Source organism: Stegastes partitus, unplaced genomic scaffold (genome assembly GCF_000690725.1).
Source record: "Stegastes partitus isolate 25-593 unplaced genomic scaffold, Stegastes_partitus-1.0.2 Scaffold363, whole genome shotgun sequence".
NCBI classification, from domain to species: domain Eukaryota; kingdom Metazoa; phylum Chordata; class Actinopteri; family Pomacentridae; genus Stegastes; species Stegastes partitus.
The window spans coordinates 330,284-346,865 of NW_007578094.1; the positions used below are offsets into that span (position 1 = coordinate 330,284).

Sequence of the window (16,582 nt, forward strand, 5' to 3'; positions counted from 1 at the left end):
GGCTTTTCAAAGACAGACTGAACAAAGTCGTGTCTTTGGTTTTTATAAACTACCGCTACGTCGTCTTTGTTTATTATATAACATCTCTGGTAATGAATCATTCCAGCTGCGTTAGCCGCTCATTCATCAAGACTGGAGTCTGCACTCCCGTCAAAATATGATTAGGTCTAATACCCTCTGTCTAGTAATGAGCTTTGACCTTCTTGTTCTTGTGCTCTCTCTCTGCTCTCCCACTGCCAGCCACTTTAAATGTGTGTGTGTGAGTCAGACTCAGAGGTTGGGATATGCCTATAGGACACACCCTGTAGTGGCTGAATGCAGGCTACTGCATGTTTATGAGCTCACAGGCCCTGGCAAGTACACTTTGATATTACATAGTCAGCGCAGGCCTAACTAATGAATTTTAATGGCGTATTATCTGTCTTTGGACAGGTTTGCGATGGTCCCTTCTTTATCACCGGGTGACAGAAACCGTAGTGGATGCTGAGCAGCTTTCACACATTCTTTCCTAATATACACTCAGGCTCCACCACACCGAGAGCGGCGGCGGCGGCGGACAACTTTCACAGATTTCTTTCCATCCCCTCGTTTTTTGGATTAGGCAGCCCTTCTCCGATGCCTCCTCTATCTGTTGGCTTCGGCTTCCAGGAGCTATCTGTGTTGCAGATGGGCCTTTTAGCCTCAGCTGGCTGTGGTCGCCGTCGCTGCAGAAGAGCAGCGAGCTGCCAGGCTATAGGATTAGAGGAAGGGAGAGGGAGAGAGAGGGAGAGAGAGAGCCCGATTTGCTTTGCGGCATCTTAGTTACTCTGTCTAATTAAAAAGGCTGTCTGGAGACAGAGTGTCTCTAGGCGTCACCCAGCCCAGATACGGCTCATGGCGGGACCAGACCAGTGCTTAATGGTGCTGGATGTCATCTTGCCCTGCCTGGTGTGGAAGCCCTGGACCCAAACCCACCGGCCTTTATTTTACCTTCTTCTTTTCTTTCTCTTCCTCCCTCCCCCACCTCCACCTTTTCTCTTTTCTCTCTGTTTGCCTTTGCTGTAAAGGGATCTTCTTTTAAAACTTAGTCCAGAATGCCCTTGTGTGTGTGAGATGATTGAAGCGAGCAATATTGCAGAGTCACCACACACACACACACACACACACACACACAGATGGGTGGGTTGAGGTGTATGCGCTGGAGCAGGAGCACAGCAATAAAGAATCTGTAGATGATCCTGCAGCTGATATAGATGTAGCAGAGCAGACCTGAGGCGATGAAGCCCCGGCTCATACACACTTAATCTGAAATATAGATGGCCTCTAAAACCAACCCAGAAAACACACGGTCCGGCCGACGCGGCGGTAAACACGCCACGGTTAGAATTCATCTCTCTGCATGTCCGTCCATCCCAGAAGCATCTCCGAGCGTGGATCAAATTTTGCGACTCTTAATAATAGATGTGTTTGCTGTAAATATTTCATGGTCGGCTGACTGAAAACACATGCCAGTCAGAGATATGGAGGTAGAGCGAAGGAGGAGGGAGGAGCAGGGAGGGGATGAGGGAGTGACTGAGCGGTAAAGAAAAGAGAGAGAGAGAGAGTGAAATGTGATAGGCAGGATTTTAACCCCCTCGCTCTGGCAGCATGAGGACTGCAGCCGCCAGTGAGGAGAATATATGTTAAAGCCATCTCCTCTACAATCCCACAGGGCTCTCAGGATTCGACAGGAGGACAGGAGGGTTTGGTTGCCCCGCCCTTTTCAGCCTTCCCCCCTCCACCCCCTCCTCAGAACGGCCTACCGGGAGCAGACTTCGGTCCTGGGGCCATGTTTGGCGCCGGGGGCCAAGGCACGGCGGAGGTAGGGGCCGGCGCTAACGGAGCCGCCGCCGCCGCCACCGGCAGCAACAACAACGTAAGCACAGCGAGGAAGCCTTGAAACTGGTTGTAGAGGGGTTTAGAGAGTAGGATGGAGGATTCTTCTCTCCTTTTCTTTTTGATTATTTTTTTTTGCATTAAATAAAACTTCATGTATCCTACACTTGTTTTTATTTACAGTCGTCCTCTAATTTATTCTCCAATTAAAGAAGGAAAAGTCGCTGAAATAAGTTAAAATTGACAAAAGTAATAATAAATAAAAAATGTATGAAAATCATGACATTGGTTTTGAATTGTGGTTCAACAGAAATATTATTAATTCAAAAAAAAACAAAAAAACAAGCATGATGGGACCCGTAAACTAATATTTTCTTGAACAACCTTTTGAGCCAATCACTGCCATCAGGTGCTCTCATTATTTTTTTTAATTATTCTTTTCAACCAAAATTCAAAAGCAACGCCTTATTTTACCAAATTGTAATTTAGCAAATTTTTATTTATTATTACTTTTTTCAGTTTCTAGTTTTTTGAGTGTGAATTTTGCTTTTCTTTAATGGAAGCGTTTGAATAAATCTGAGGACGACGGTAGAAGATTTTCCTGTAGGATCACATTTTTAGTTTTTTTCATGCAGCTACTTTTGCACAGATTTCTATATAAACTTTCCACACACGGCACCATCATGACGTTAAAATGTTTATGAATAAAGCCCTACAGAACATAATGAGGGCGTCTCAGATAGAACGATCGGCAACCTGACGTTACACAACAACATCTGAGACGGCGCCTGTAAAAATCCAGAACCGTACGTGATTTTAAATTTGGCTGCCGTCCCCGTCGATGTGATGGACCCTGGGGGGTTAATTCCTGCTGCAGAGCCACGTGAAGGTTGAAGAAAACAGCGAGCATGCTCCTGGTGCTGACGGTCTCGCCTGGTTTTGGGCCTGCAGTTTCTTCTTTTTCGTAGATTTTTCTGCCTGGAAATCAAGACACTTGCTGGTTTAGTCCTAACTTGACATATAAAGGTATCCCAAAAGTCCTTGAGCGAGACAAACTACGACTTCTTTTTCCCTATTTGGGTGTTTTGTGGTCGTGCGTATAAAAACGCAGCCCTGATTTGGACATCGATACCATGGCAACCAGCGAGGCTTTGAAGCTTCAAGGCTTTCGGGTTAGCCCTAAACACAACGACATTACCGTCAGCCTCGGCCAGACTTTAGCGCTAATTAGCAAATGTTAGAACACGAGCAGCCAAAACCGGTGAAGTTTAACGTGAGCGCGCTGTTTCTGCTCTTAATACGGCCTCGCTCGCCGCGGCTGCACGGAAAATAATGAAACGGTGTTGCTCAGTCATCCGTCTCATGCTCGTCTGACGGAGCAGACGCACTTCTGTTTCAATCTGCTGGGCGCTGGCTGTGCACACGCCGCTTTTATTCCCGCTATACGTGTTTAAATGCAAAATGCAGACGGATGCATGCGTGTTTAGGACTGTACACCGTATTGTTGCTGTTTAACATGAATTCAGTGACTATTTTTAATTATTTAGGTGTTTATTTCTTCTATGTGATGATATCAAGACTTGTAGAAGACATAAAGCAGATCTTTCACCCATTGGCTGACCTCCGCTCCGCCTCTCTCGCCTTCCTTCTCCCCCAGGTGAAGGCGGAGGAGACGTCTCAGGGCGAGGCGGGCGTACAGTGCGGTACGGGAGGGACCGGAGCAGGAGGCTCCGCCGGAGACTCCGCGGAGGCCAAAGGGACCCCCAAACGCCTCCACGTCTCAAACATCCCCTTCCGCTTCCGGGACCCCGACCTCAGGCAGATGTTTGGGGTAAGAATCTAGGAATGTGCTGCTGGGGAGGGGGGGGGATCAATAAATCAGTCTAGACTTGCCGGGTCCTTCGCAGGAGGGCTGCCTCCCCGCTCCCCGGGGGTCGGGGTGCACAAAGGAGTCAAAGAACGACACTCAGGGCGTTCTCTGGTAGCTCGAGGGGGTAAACGGCTATGTGTGTCAGTGTGTTAGCGAGAGTGGCGAAGTGGGAGGAAAAAAAAATGGGACAGAGCAGAGTTCAAGGCAAAGGAAGGAGCAGAAAACACATTAAAACGTGGGCAGTTGTCTTCTGTGTAACAGCGACCCCTAGTGCTGAGTGGCTGTAACTCACACCAGCGTCTTGACTTTGCAGTAAAGCCATCCTGAAAGACTGAGGTCACAACATTTACCGACTGATTTGTTTGTGCTTTTGCTAATTTATCCCCTCGACTTTTTTCTTCGCAGCAATTCGGGAAGATTCTGGACGTAGAGATTATTTTCAATGAAAGGGGCTCAAAGGTAAGTGCACGTTTAATTCCTTCTGTGAGCCCTCGTGATGCCACAATGGGAGATCCTCCTCCTCCTAAACAATGTCAGAATGCACCCTGAGGTCCGGGGGATTCACAGACCTCTCCACAAACCCCCCGTACACAACCTGCCCCTCTAACCTCTGCCGTGTACCACAGGGTTTTGGCTTTGTGACATTTGAGAACAGCGCAGACGCAGAGAAAGCCAGAGAAAAGCTCCACGGCACGCTGGTGGAAGGTCGCAAGATTGAGGTAATTTTCCTCTCACTCACTCCCTCGCTCTCTGCCTTCTTCCTCCTCCTCCTCCTCCTCTTCTGTCTTCTCACTGTACTCCCATCGTAACTCTGCTTGATCACTGACTGCTAGCTAGCTCCCATCCTCCCTGTAGTGATGTGCTCTGATGCAGCCCACTGGTGTCCCACTCCCTGGTCCTCTGCAATATGTTTTTCATTTGAAATCCAAAAAAGACTTGTTTCCTACTTTATTGTTTTGGTGTTTTTTTTTTGGTGGGAATGATTGGGGGGTGCAAGAACACTACATAAGGCATGCTGGGTACTTTTCCTCTGCAGCATTTCCCCCTCCCCCACCCCCCACTCCCCTCCACATTAACCTATTGCCTCTTCACCTTTTTGTTTTTTTTCCACTGACGCACAACTCGTAGCCACACTGATGTTACGACTTCTCAACAATTGGAATGATGTTTGTGTATATCTAGCTGGCACCGGAGGGCACGAGAGGAACGCAGTGAAAGGATGATGCATGGCAGATTGCTGTCAAATGCCCTTATTTTCTTCCCTAGCGTAGAAATCCTTTTGTGTTCCCCTCTCCCGGTGCTGTGGCTAAGTGGTTGTGACAGCTTATTGCTCCTGACGCAAAGAGCAGCATGCTGGGAATCACAGCGACACTGACGCATGTTCACTTTATGGAAGTCTGGGTCCTTCTCCAATCAACTGTACATTTGAGTTTTTTTGTGTCTGTGTGCTTTGAGGTTGTTTGTTTTTAATGTTGTTGTTTAACTGAAGCATGTGCTGATTTTTTGAAAGCAGTTTTTTAAATTTTATTTTAATTGGGGTTTCAGCCAGCTATCTGTGTTAGATCACTTGACTTCAGCCACCGTAAGCCAGGATCTGTGCATGGGCTTACTGTGGTGATTTCCTTGTGGTGTGTGTGGGTGTGTGTGCGAGTCAGTTCCTGCATGATGGATGAGGCTGGACCCTTTTATTTCCGTTACTCTCAGTTGCTGCCGCTGCTGCAGTGTGGTGGTTGAGAATGAAAGGCAGCCGCCTGCATCCACCGGTACGACCATACTCCCTCCCTCCTCCTCCGCCACCTCCACCTTCAGTCAATCAGCAAGCTGAATGGATACTGATGGAGCCCCTGCATCAGTTTTGGTTTCGACAACCTGTAGTCGTCCCCCCGCCCCCCCGGCATTGCTTTTTAACCTGACTCTTGTGTTTCTTCTCCCAAGTTCTGCATGATGTGGAGTCACTTCTAACGAGCGGCGAGGCGCTGTTGTAGTCACTGTGCATGCTGTACTCCAGTAGCGGTGGTGGTGGTCCGTAGCGAGTCACGTACCGGCTGCATGGTGGGCCAGCAGCAGGCGTCTGCACAGTGTGTGTGTGTGTCTTCCTGTCTGTTTATGGTGCATGGGCTTGGAGTGACAAAAGACTGGCGCGGGACGAAACCGTGGATTTGTGTTTACGCATTCCTTCCAGCCAAGGAGAAAAGGGCCGGACATTTCTATTTGAGGCAATGCTCTGTGGCAGTTCTCCTTTCATGTAGATGTTTGCTGCAGTAACTCTCGGCTTCAGCTGGTCGTATGATTTCAGAGTTTGCTGAACCCTGTTGTCAAGAGACGTCTTTATTATCATTCAGAAACTCTGAAATATGGGCCCCAAGGCTTAACACTGTTGTATTTTCACCGTTGTTGCCGTCGTCGTTGTGTGTGACTCTACAGTTTGCCGCTGTCCACTGGCATGGGTTGAGCCGGCGTAGCCTCGGCGTGCATGGTCGATATCTGAATCGTGGAACTCAGTAACGGCTGGATGTGTTTTCTCTTGCATGTTAATCCTGTATGGCTATTTTGTTGGATTAGTTCTGGTGATGGGACTGTTATGATTTCGTTCAGTTAGCATGTGATCAGCTGAGCGCCTCGTGCTCTTGTTTGTCTTACTGGGGAAAAAAAAAAAAAAAAAGGCGGAATAGCCGAATCCATGGACTGATTTTGGGAATGCTGTACTTTTTGTTTTCTTCCATTCTTGGTGCATGCCGTCGGACGTCAGGAGTTTGTTTTGATGCCGGCTAGCGTGCATGCGTGCAGCCTATGAGAACAGAAGGAGAACTTGTTGTACTTAAAGTTTTGCTGTACTTCTCTTTGTCTGGGATAAAACTCTGCGCTTTGAAGAAGTCAGTTTCCTGTACGCTTCCAATGTATCCATGTAAGTGGCCCAACTACAGTTCACTTTGTCTCTACCTGCTTCTCTGTGACTCCATCTCATCGCCATCCGTTCTATATATAGAGTCCTACAGGCCTATATATAGGTGTGACAGTGTGTGTCTTAGTCTGCACTCACCAACATACACACTCCCGTGCATTCCCACCCACCTGCCCACCCACGGCTGTCTCTGTGACTGTATGCCCCGACATAAAGCAGGCCTCACCCATCACCACCCAGTAACACGCTGCCTGTCATTAACTCGTCTTATTGTAGGACGCCTCATGACGCTAATGACAGCCGAACCATTCATACATATGTTTCACTCTAACGCTGAAACTACTGGCTGTACATGAACTAGGGTCCCCGCGTGGTCTCTGTTGCACTCGAGGGTCACTGAGTTCAGGCTGATGCTGTAGAAAGAATTAGAAACAATGCACAGATCTCCACAAAGCACCACTTAAGTTGATATGTAAGGCAGTGCATTAATTATCCTCTTTAATATGTGACCACTAATTTTGGTAATAAATAGATAATTTACAGAAATAACAATGTGCTGCTTTATTGTGAAGGAACGGTCATAACAGGAAGTAGTGCTTTAATAGAAAAAATGTTCAATTTAAACACCAAATAATGAGGCTCTGGTCGGGAGGCTGATACAACAGATGAGCTCTCCTCAGTTAATCCAGTTAGCTTGTCTGATATTCATCATTCATTGAACCCAGAAAGTTCTATTGGGACCAGCCCTACTAGTTATTATAACAACTATGAACAACAATGAACAACTAATGATCCTTCCAGCATCAAGCCCTCCTTGTATCTGGACCTCCGTCTTGACAATCCGACATAAAAGAAGGTTTTACATTTAGTGTCGGGTTATCGAGTCACGACTGTATTTATATGTACACACTCTTATATTGAAGCTCGTTTAGAAAATGATCCCCTCAGTTTTTGGATGAGGTCCTTCTTACTGTCTGGATTCCAGCAGAGAGGCTAAATTGTTGGGAAGGTTTATACGATGATGTTTGTTTGGACGGAGCGTCGTCATCAATCCTGAAACTGACTCATTCCTTCTGAGAGCTACATGAATGAGATCCAGGCGCAGTTTTCCTGACTGTTTATCAATAGTGAAAGTGGAGATGTATGCTGCCCATTACCGCTGTGATGAACTGGAGCAACAGTCGTGATGTATAACAGGAAACTCAATGCTGGCAATAATCTGCATTTCAAACTACAGACACCCACTGCGAACTCGGTTTATTTCACCTCCTCTTACGCTGTAAATCCTGCCCTGGAGAGACCACGTCGGACCCTACAGACCCCCATCCACTAACCCCACCCCCCCCTCCACCCTCGCTGCTCCGAGCTGGTGTGTTTGTGGTCGATCTGTGTCGCTGGAGCGTCAAGGGGAAGTGAAGGCTCCTCCGCAGCGCAGAGTTTTAGTCAGATATCTTTCAACACAATAGCACGGAATAGCTGCGAGTGTGTGTGTGTGTGGTGCAGCTCTGCATGCAAAGTGTGTGTGTGTGTGTGTGTGGGGAGGATGGTGAGTGAGGAGTGTCATCATCACTGCATGGATGTGTGTGGTGAATAAGGGATGAGGAGGACTTGTGGTTCCTGCATGCCCGACCATTCACACCGACCAGAGCTGCTGCTGCTGCCGGGACACAGTCGGCCTTCAAGCTCACCTCAGCCCAAATTTCATGAACATTTTTGGTGGATTTTTTTTGTTTCCCAAGGTTTGATTTAATCTATTTTTTTGTGGATTGAGCTGAAGGCCTACCTGCTCCTTCTTGTCCCATTTCCACAGATGACACCCTCCTCCTCCCTCCTCCTCCTCCCTCCCCGTCACCACACACACAGTTCTGGATCCGACCCGGTCCCTGTTCTGCTGCGGAAACTCTGTGTTGCTGCATGAGTCGCCCCCAGAAATGATTCAGTTTGCTTGAGTTGAAGTTGAAAGAAAAGGGGGACGGAGGGCGGAGGGCGGGCCGGGGCCGGGGCCGGGGCCGGGGAGGCAAGAGAGTTTGCACTTCGCCCTTTTCAACCCTCGATCTTTCTTTGTGTGTCTTCTGCTCCATTCTCTCTCTTCCTTCATTTTTCTTCTCGCCAGTCAAGTTTGTGTCATTTTCAATTTAGTTTCAAATGAATCTGTAGCTGTTTCTCTGATTTCTTTCTTCTTTTTTTTTGCTGTCATCTCTGCCTTTCTTTCATCATCGATCTATTTCTTTTTTTGTTATTTTATTGTTTGACTGTCCTTCTGTATGTTCTTTTTGTGGTGACTGGTAGAAACTGGACATTATCGCCCACGACCTCTTTGTGGCTTAACTTTACCACACAAGGAGTTAACCTAAAATACTTTTTTTTATTTTGGATTAGTCCCAGACAGCGGTACAGCCAACCTGTTTGTGATGGAGGCTGGTGTGAATTTGCTCTTCCTACATTTTCCTTGGAGGTGTTCCAGTTAGTTCGTTATTTTTACGGCTAGTTTCTGTTTTTGTTTATTGAGGGGGTTCAGGCAAGGTTGCCCCATATCTCCATCCTTCTTTACCATGTCTTCTGTTCACTTAGACGGTCGGAGCGTCGATCGAGAAGCTAGCATCCTCTCCTCCTTTTTTCTGCCTCTTTCTTCTTCTTCTTCTTTCTCTCATATTCTGTTCTGAGCTGCTGCTGTTAGGTTTTGTTTTTTTTTACCACATGGGGGGGCAAGGAAGGAAGGAGTGGGCGGGGCGGCGGGGTGGGGCGGGAGGGAGGGGCAACATTTAGGTTTCTTTTGTTACTAGGATTATTTGTTCCTTTATTTATTATATTTTTTCTGTTTCCCTGACGACTTCTGTGTGTTGTTGTCAGTCTCCACGGTAACCACTCGCTGTTTCTACGGCAACGGTAAGTTGTGTACAAACATCTATCACTGAACTGATCCCCCCTTACCTACCCACCCACCCTTTGAACTTGGGCATTTGATGATACAGTATCATGTACAGTCGACTATATAATTATATATATTTAAATACACGATTTTAGCGTGACGGGCCCGTGCAGTGCAGCGTAACGCTCCGGGAAACTGTTACGTAACTTCACACAACACCAGGCAGACGGACACAGCATCCTTCAGGATCTTTTTAGCAGTAATATTCCCTCCACATGCCCGTCCCCCTTCCCCTCCTCCCACCCCCACCACCACCACCACCACCACCACGTCATTAACACCTCACTGGGAATGACCGAATGTAATCACCCTCCTCTATGCAATGACACGGCTATCTACAATCCATCTGATTAATTCCTCATTGGACTTAATGTATGTAGTATTCATCTTCTTGATTAATAATAAAGAGAAAAAGAAAAAAAAAAGAAAAAATCAGCAGAAATGATATGAAGCTTTGCTCCCTGTTGCTGCCTATGATTGCTTTGAGTGAATGCAGAGCCTGCAAAGCTGCGGGGGCAAATAAGGCTGCTCTGGTTTGGAATTATTTCATTTTATTTTATTTTTTTGATTTGTTTCACTGACCTGCCTGCTTTTTTTTGGCATAGTTTACACTTGTCAAATCTTTTGCCAATTGGACACGATGTGCATTAGAAGACGTTTAGGGGAGGAGTTCATAGAGCAGAAGGGAAAACAGGCAGCACGTCATGTTAAAGACGCCATTACAAAGACTTTAAACAATGCAGTGTAGCTGCTGCTTTGCCTTGTCATGAAGAAACAAACCAGAACTATTGATATGATTTTATTTTTTTATTTCTTTTGGATTGATGTAAACCTAAATTTTCAACATTTTGAAGCTGTGCTGCTCCAGGTCTGTAGTGGGTTGCACCAGTTTTTCATGAAGCCATGTTCAGACTTTATAAAACATTAGGTTGCACCATTAAAACTTTAATCTAAAGCTATTGATTGCTTGGAAACATCTCTAATGCTGCCAGTCAGTATAAATCAGCCCTTTTCAGACGTGGGATATGTGACATTGCTGCTTTATTAATACTCCACGCGGCTTTATCAGACCTACTCTACACAAAGTTTATCATCCACGTGAGATGTGGACATAAAGTGATATTCTACACATAATGCACTAAACTGATAGCAGCTTATCAACCCGTCCTAATACCTGACTAGGGGTGTCGCTCAGGACTCAACCTGAGGTCGACCGCTGCGTACCCGATGAGATAAGATAAGATAATACTTTATTGATCCCCATAGGGGGGAATTCAGGACATAACTGCAGCTGATAACCTGTGTGTGGAAGCTCACCTGTGTGAGGTGAAGGAAAGCACACAGTTAGAACTTGATGGAGATGCTCACATACGTCCAGCTGCTGTCTGATTACTGTAATGTTCGGACTATTGAGGCACCTGAATATATAAATACCCATTAACTTTAAAAAGAAAAACAATGTGTACATATACAGGCCACACTTGTCTATAAGCTGCAGGCGTCCACGTTGTGACATGAGATATTTACACAGCAAGATGTTTTTAAATTTTAATTAAATCTGTACCGTACATGCTTTTTTGTATGTGCATTTCCGTTTGTAAGAAATGTGAAATTGTAGAGCAGCGTTATTTTGTGATTTTGACACTAAAACTGTGTCGCTTGCTCTCCAACGTTGGTGCTGAAATGTGGCCAAAGCCCTCCTTAAATCAATGCAAACAACTCAATGTACTGTACGTCTGTTGTACGTATCTTGAGAAGTGTTCCAAGGTCCAACCGAAGAAGATTGCGATAAAGTTATCAGGGTGTTCGTTCGAACGTGACGCTGCTGTCAGATTAACAGTACATCTAAAAGAGGTTTATTTTTAATTCTGTATTCTTTACACCCTAAGCAGCTTGTATAAAAGTAATGTAATGCTTCTCACAACACCTAGCAGTGACGTGGTATAGCTATTTAATAATACCGTAATTTCCGGACTATGAGAGCACCTGAATATAAGCCGCACCCACTAACGTTAAAAAGAAAACAAGTTTTGTACATATATAGGCTGATCTTTTAATTAAATACGTACCGTAAATGCCTTTTTCTGAAGAGTGCCTGTAACACGGCTGATTAAAAAAATAAATAAAATACAGTAGCCTAGCAGGAAAAGTCATTGATCGCCATCTTCATCTGATTCCTGAACAGCTCTCGCTCGCAATGTCACTTTGGTCTCAAGGCAAATTCGTAAAAATCCATAAATTAGCCGCATCGTTGTTAAAGCTGCAGCATTCAAAGCGTGTGGAAAAAGTAGCGCCCTATAGTCCGGACATTACGGTAATAATAATAATAAAGCCTCTCCATGTGAGAAGTAGCCTGAGTGGTGCAATCCTTTTTAAAGCAGTAAACATTAGATCTAGTTTGAATGAACAGCTGGTGCAACCGCCGTCTGGTCACTCACCAAATCAGCCCGTGTTGTGTAACCATATGCATCTCTAAACCGATATGGGGTTTACCTTGCTGTTTTTTTGGGTCTCTTATTATGCTGCCTTTTTTTTGTTTGTTTGTTTGTTTGTTATTTTTCTCCTTTGGTTTGGTTTTCTTGTAGTGGACTGTCTGTGTATTAGTAGTCTGTAGTCGTAGTCGTAGTGTACTGGTCTCAGTTTGTGACACAGTTTTAATGCCTGGCATAGTGTCTCATGTTTATTTTATTTCTCCTTTTTTGGGAATGAGGATTGCTCTCTCTCTCTCTCTCTCTCTCCTCTCTCTCCTCTCTCTTCCTCTACCTCTCTCTACCTCTCTCTCGCTCTCTTTCTTTCTGTTCCCTCCATCCTTTGGTGCTCTGTTTCTCAACCCACCACATATAATGAGATTTTTCAGGAGAATGGTCACCAAATCTAATTGCTTTATTTGAATGATGCACCTTGGTATATATGTTCTGTTTAAACAGTAATTGTTTTTTTAATTTAATTTTTTGTGTTGCTCATGTAAAACTTTCTTCCCCTCTTTTTCTCTTTCTCTTCACTCCATCTTTATGTTCTCCTGTTGTCTTTTTTTTTTTTTTGTAAATGGACTGGCTCTGTCTCTTTACTTCTCACCTGCATCCCTTCCTCTTAACTTACCTGTCCCATGTTTGTCTCGTATGTGTTTGACGTGGGAGTGCTGCGATCGTTTTGATTGGTCTCTATGCTGCATCCGACGCTTGCTGATTGGCTGAATTTTTTTACTTCCTTTTTTTTTTCTTTTTTCAGTTTGTTACTCACTCTTGGTCATGTGATGCGCCCATATTTGGCTGTGTGTAATTTCTGTGTTTATATGATTATTAATTTAGTCGAAGAAATGTTTTTGCACCCCCTCTTTCTCTCCCTCTTCTTTGTGTTTTATTTCGATATTTCTTTTTTTAGGTATGTAAACCCCACAAGTTTGGTTTCATATGGAAATGTGACTTCGTTTTGTTTGGGTTTTACGCCGTCCAGGCCGGACTGGGAGGGGCAAAAGTGGGATGAGAAAGGATGGATGTTTAATTAACCGTCGACACTGAGATTTGCCTTCCATATTGGTCTCTGTTGATTTGCATGTGCTCCTGTCAACCATTGACCCAGTTTCATTAATTGCGCATGACACGACGTCTGACTGCATCTACACAGACCCCCCATTAACACAGGTTAAACCCTCTAAAACCGCAATGGGCTCCTGTAGCATTTTGACTCACTGTTTCCTAATATTGCACTTTAATATAAAGTCCTGCATCTCTATGGAAACGGCACAACCCCGCCTAGAAGCAGAGAGAACTCAAAAATGGATTCTATGCAATAAGCTATAAATGATTTTTAAAAGAACAACAAAAGTTAGATTTCTTGTTCAAACAGTGATGAAACCTAGAATTTAACGTGCACCACATTTGTCCATCTGCCCTCCTGTGTTATTAATATCAATATCTGAGAATCTACGTTGAGTCTAAACACAACACTTCTAATCTGTTTCCGTACCTGTTGGCCGTCTGCACAGCACAGTGTAAACACAGCCTGCAGCTCAGCCAGAAAGTCCCAGAACTCTTGTGAGAGCCAGTCACTCACAGCTCCTTGGTTCTGCCAAGGATCGCAGAATCCGGTCCAAACAAACAGCAGTCGTGACTCGATAATCCGACACTTAACAATCCGAAAACCTTGCTGTCCAATTCTGGTAGATGAATTGTAGCAACTGGACTTGCTTGAAGACGAAGACGTGGCTCGGAACAAAGCCTAGCCACAAAAGACCCTAACGAACCCCGTTGTGTCGGGGGACCCACATAATGAGGGTGAAGGAGCAACAAACCCCAAATTGAAACTCAGGTGTTAATGACTCCTTAAGAATATCAGTATCTGGAACTCCCAACTAGTCAGTCAGACCTGATGAAGCCTCTTGGATGAAACGTCTTCAAGGAACTCAAGCAGGTCCAGTTGTTATGATTAATCTACGAGAATAACCACGACCTGGAGGACTGAGGGTCTTCACAGACATCTTGCTATCCGACAGGTTTTTAGGAAAAACGAACGGAACCCATAAAAACAGCCTTAACATACCGACAGCCTTGGATTCTGACTCCGACATGATAACGGCGTATTATCTGACTGAACGATCCCACAGATTTATTTACCTTTGATGTCAAGTGACGGGTCCGTGCACAAGCGCACCGGTCAGTTAGGCTGAAATCCAGCGATGCGTAGTGTTCTAACAATACACTAGTTATTATAACAACTATGAACAATAATGAACAACTAATGATCCTTCCAGCATCAAGCCCTCCTTGTATCTGGACCTCCGTCTTGACAATCCGACATAAAAGAAGGTTTTACATTTAGTGTCGGATTAACGAGTCACGACTGTATTTATTTTTGGCTGATTTTTAAAATGGGGCTTGTAGAATAAAATTAAACACGTATATATATGAGTCTATATAGATGAGTACTTCATGGACTGTAGGAGATTTAATAATCCAGTCATTCTTTATGTCTTCACACACAACAATAAAAGAAGCCTGTCTTCAAACCTGCCGGCAGGTTTTCAGGTTGAGAGGGTTCACTGGTACTAGTTTATATTCTGGACTAAATCTGACTGTGTTACAAAAAAGCTGAAATTAATTAGATTCATTAACTTGATTTACATTCAGAGCGTTCCCACTCAGACACCCGTGGACACTTGTGTCAGATAGCTAGCCAGGCTAGGCTAATTGAATCACATGCCGCTGACCTTGTCATTTGCAATGAGGGAAAAATGAGGTAAACCTCATTTCCATCTGAATGAAGCTCTGCAGATAAAGAACATGACTCACCGCGAGAGGCAATACGGAAGGCGGCGGAGGCCTTAATGGTCTTCTAAATGGGAGTGCAGCGCGAACACAAGCACTCCCATTCCTCAGCCTCTCTCCTCCGCCGTCGCACACATGCACACACACACACTCTCTGCTCGTCTCGCCAAAAGGTCGTTAATCTTCAGCTCGCCACACGGTGAAATGTGCAACTCCGACATCACACTCGGACAGTGCGGGTTATTACAGGGAGCTACAATCTCCTTCTTTTAAAGCCCATCAAAGGAAGATGAGGATAGATCAAGGGACCGGAGTGGGAGCCTTTGAAGCTCAGAGAGGAGATTATCAGCCATCTTGGATGGAAAGGCCCGAGCATTAGTCTGAAATGTCAGCGAGCATGCACTGAACATGCACACACACACCTAAAAAAAATAAAAGCATTTCCCTGTGCATGCTAAAAGAAATACAGCTCAGTTTCCTTTTTTTTTTTATTTTGTATGCACATCAGCAGCGTAGCCACCCGTCAGTGAATCCCCAAAGCTCGACTTGCTTTTTACTGCATGACGACTAAAACCCCCCCTAACACACTTCTACACACACATGAACACAGACGCCACTAAAAGCAGCCACGTCGCTGGTAGCTTTAAATGATGCTGTATGTTACGAGCGTGCACGATGTTTAACATGCACAGAACATATTCACGTGCACGGTGACGGCGGGCCGGCAGGTGAGGCTCTGACGTGTGCATTTTGATAATAAAAACAATGTCATGTACTAATTATGTAGGACAGAACGATCGGGGGGAAAAAAATGCAAATTAGATGTTGACAAAATGAGCCATAACTCACTTTTAATGACCCAGACGCAGTAATTGAACTCAGAAAATGTCATTTTCAAGGGAAAAAAAAAGCAAAACAAAACAAAACTGGAGGCGATCACGACAGCGTAGCAGCAGGCACGTCGATTGAAATTTAAAAAATAATAAAAATAGCAGAGCGTACATGAGCCTCGGCCTTGATTCAGTAAACTACATTTGAGCCTGTGAGCTACTTCCTGTGTGGAGCTGTTGTTGTGTCTGTGCCTTGACCGTGCGCTCCTCCGTCCCCCAGGTGAATAACGCCACCGCCAGGGTGATGACTAACAAGAAAATGGTCAGCCCCTACCCTAATGGAGAGGCTCTCAGCACGCTGCCCTACGGTAACAACCACAACGACACACACACACACACACACACACATGAACACCGGCTCGCCTAATGATCCAAACAGCGCCGGTACACAGCGAGGCCGCGCACACACTCTTTACATTTAGCTTCCTTTTTTCTTTTTTTGCACCTCTGTGAAGCTTGATTCATGCCTTTGTGTTCGCAGCCTCCTGGATCGTTAGAAAATGAAGTGAAATCGGAGACCTGTGGGTGAAATTTACTAGAACTTCGGCCGCCCTGACACGGCGCTAATAGCTGCCATATATCTGCCGTTTGAAACTGCCACTGACGTTACTACAGATATTTTTTTCGCTTACTCGTTATTCTGCAATTACAGCTTGACTCCAGGTTGAGACGTCATTCTGACCGATCATTACTCCAGTTTAAGGCGACGTGTCGTTCCTACTGGTTCAAACCTAATTTAAGCATCTAAATAGGACAGTGTTGAGCTTTTGCCTTTATTTAGAGCAGCAGAGATAGACAGGAAAAGGGGGGAGAAGAATGGGAGACCTGCAGCAAAGGGTCGTGAGTGGGAGTCGAACCCACGACCGCTGCATC

General features: G+C 45.2%; 1 protein-coding gene across 1 annotated transcript in view; it reads left to right on the forward strand.

Annotated features, from left to right (window-relative positions):
- LOC103359285 (RNA binding protein fox-1 homolog 2-like) overlaps nt 1-16,582 on the forward strand; it is a 55,065-nt gene that overhangs the window by 24,557 nt on the left and 13,926 nt on the right. Inside the window, exons 3-7 of the mRNA XM_008284543.1 lie at nt 1,691-1,894; nt 3,512-3,685; nt 4,130-4,183; nt 4,351-4,443; nt 15,930-16,017. Coding sequence (XP_008282765.1) covers nt 1,691-1,894; nt 3,512-3,685; nt 4,130-4,183; nt 4,351-4,443; nt 15,930-16,017 — 613 coding nt within the window. The remainder of the gene's footprint in view (nt 1-1,690; nt 1,895-3,511; nt 3,686-4,129; nt 4,184-4,350; nt 4,444-15,929; nt 16,018-16,582) is intronic.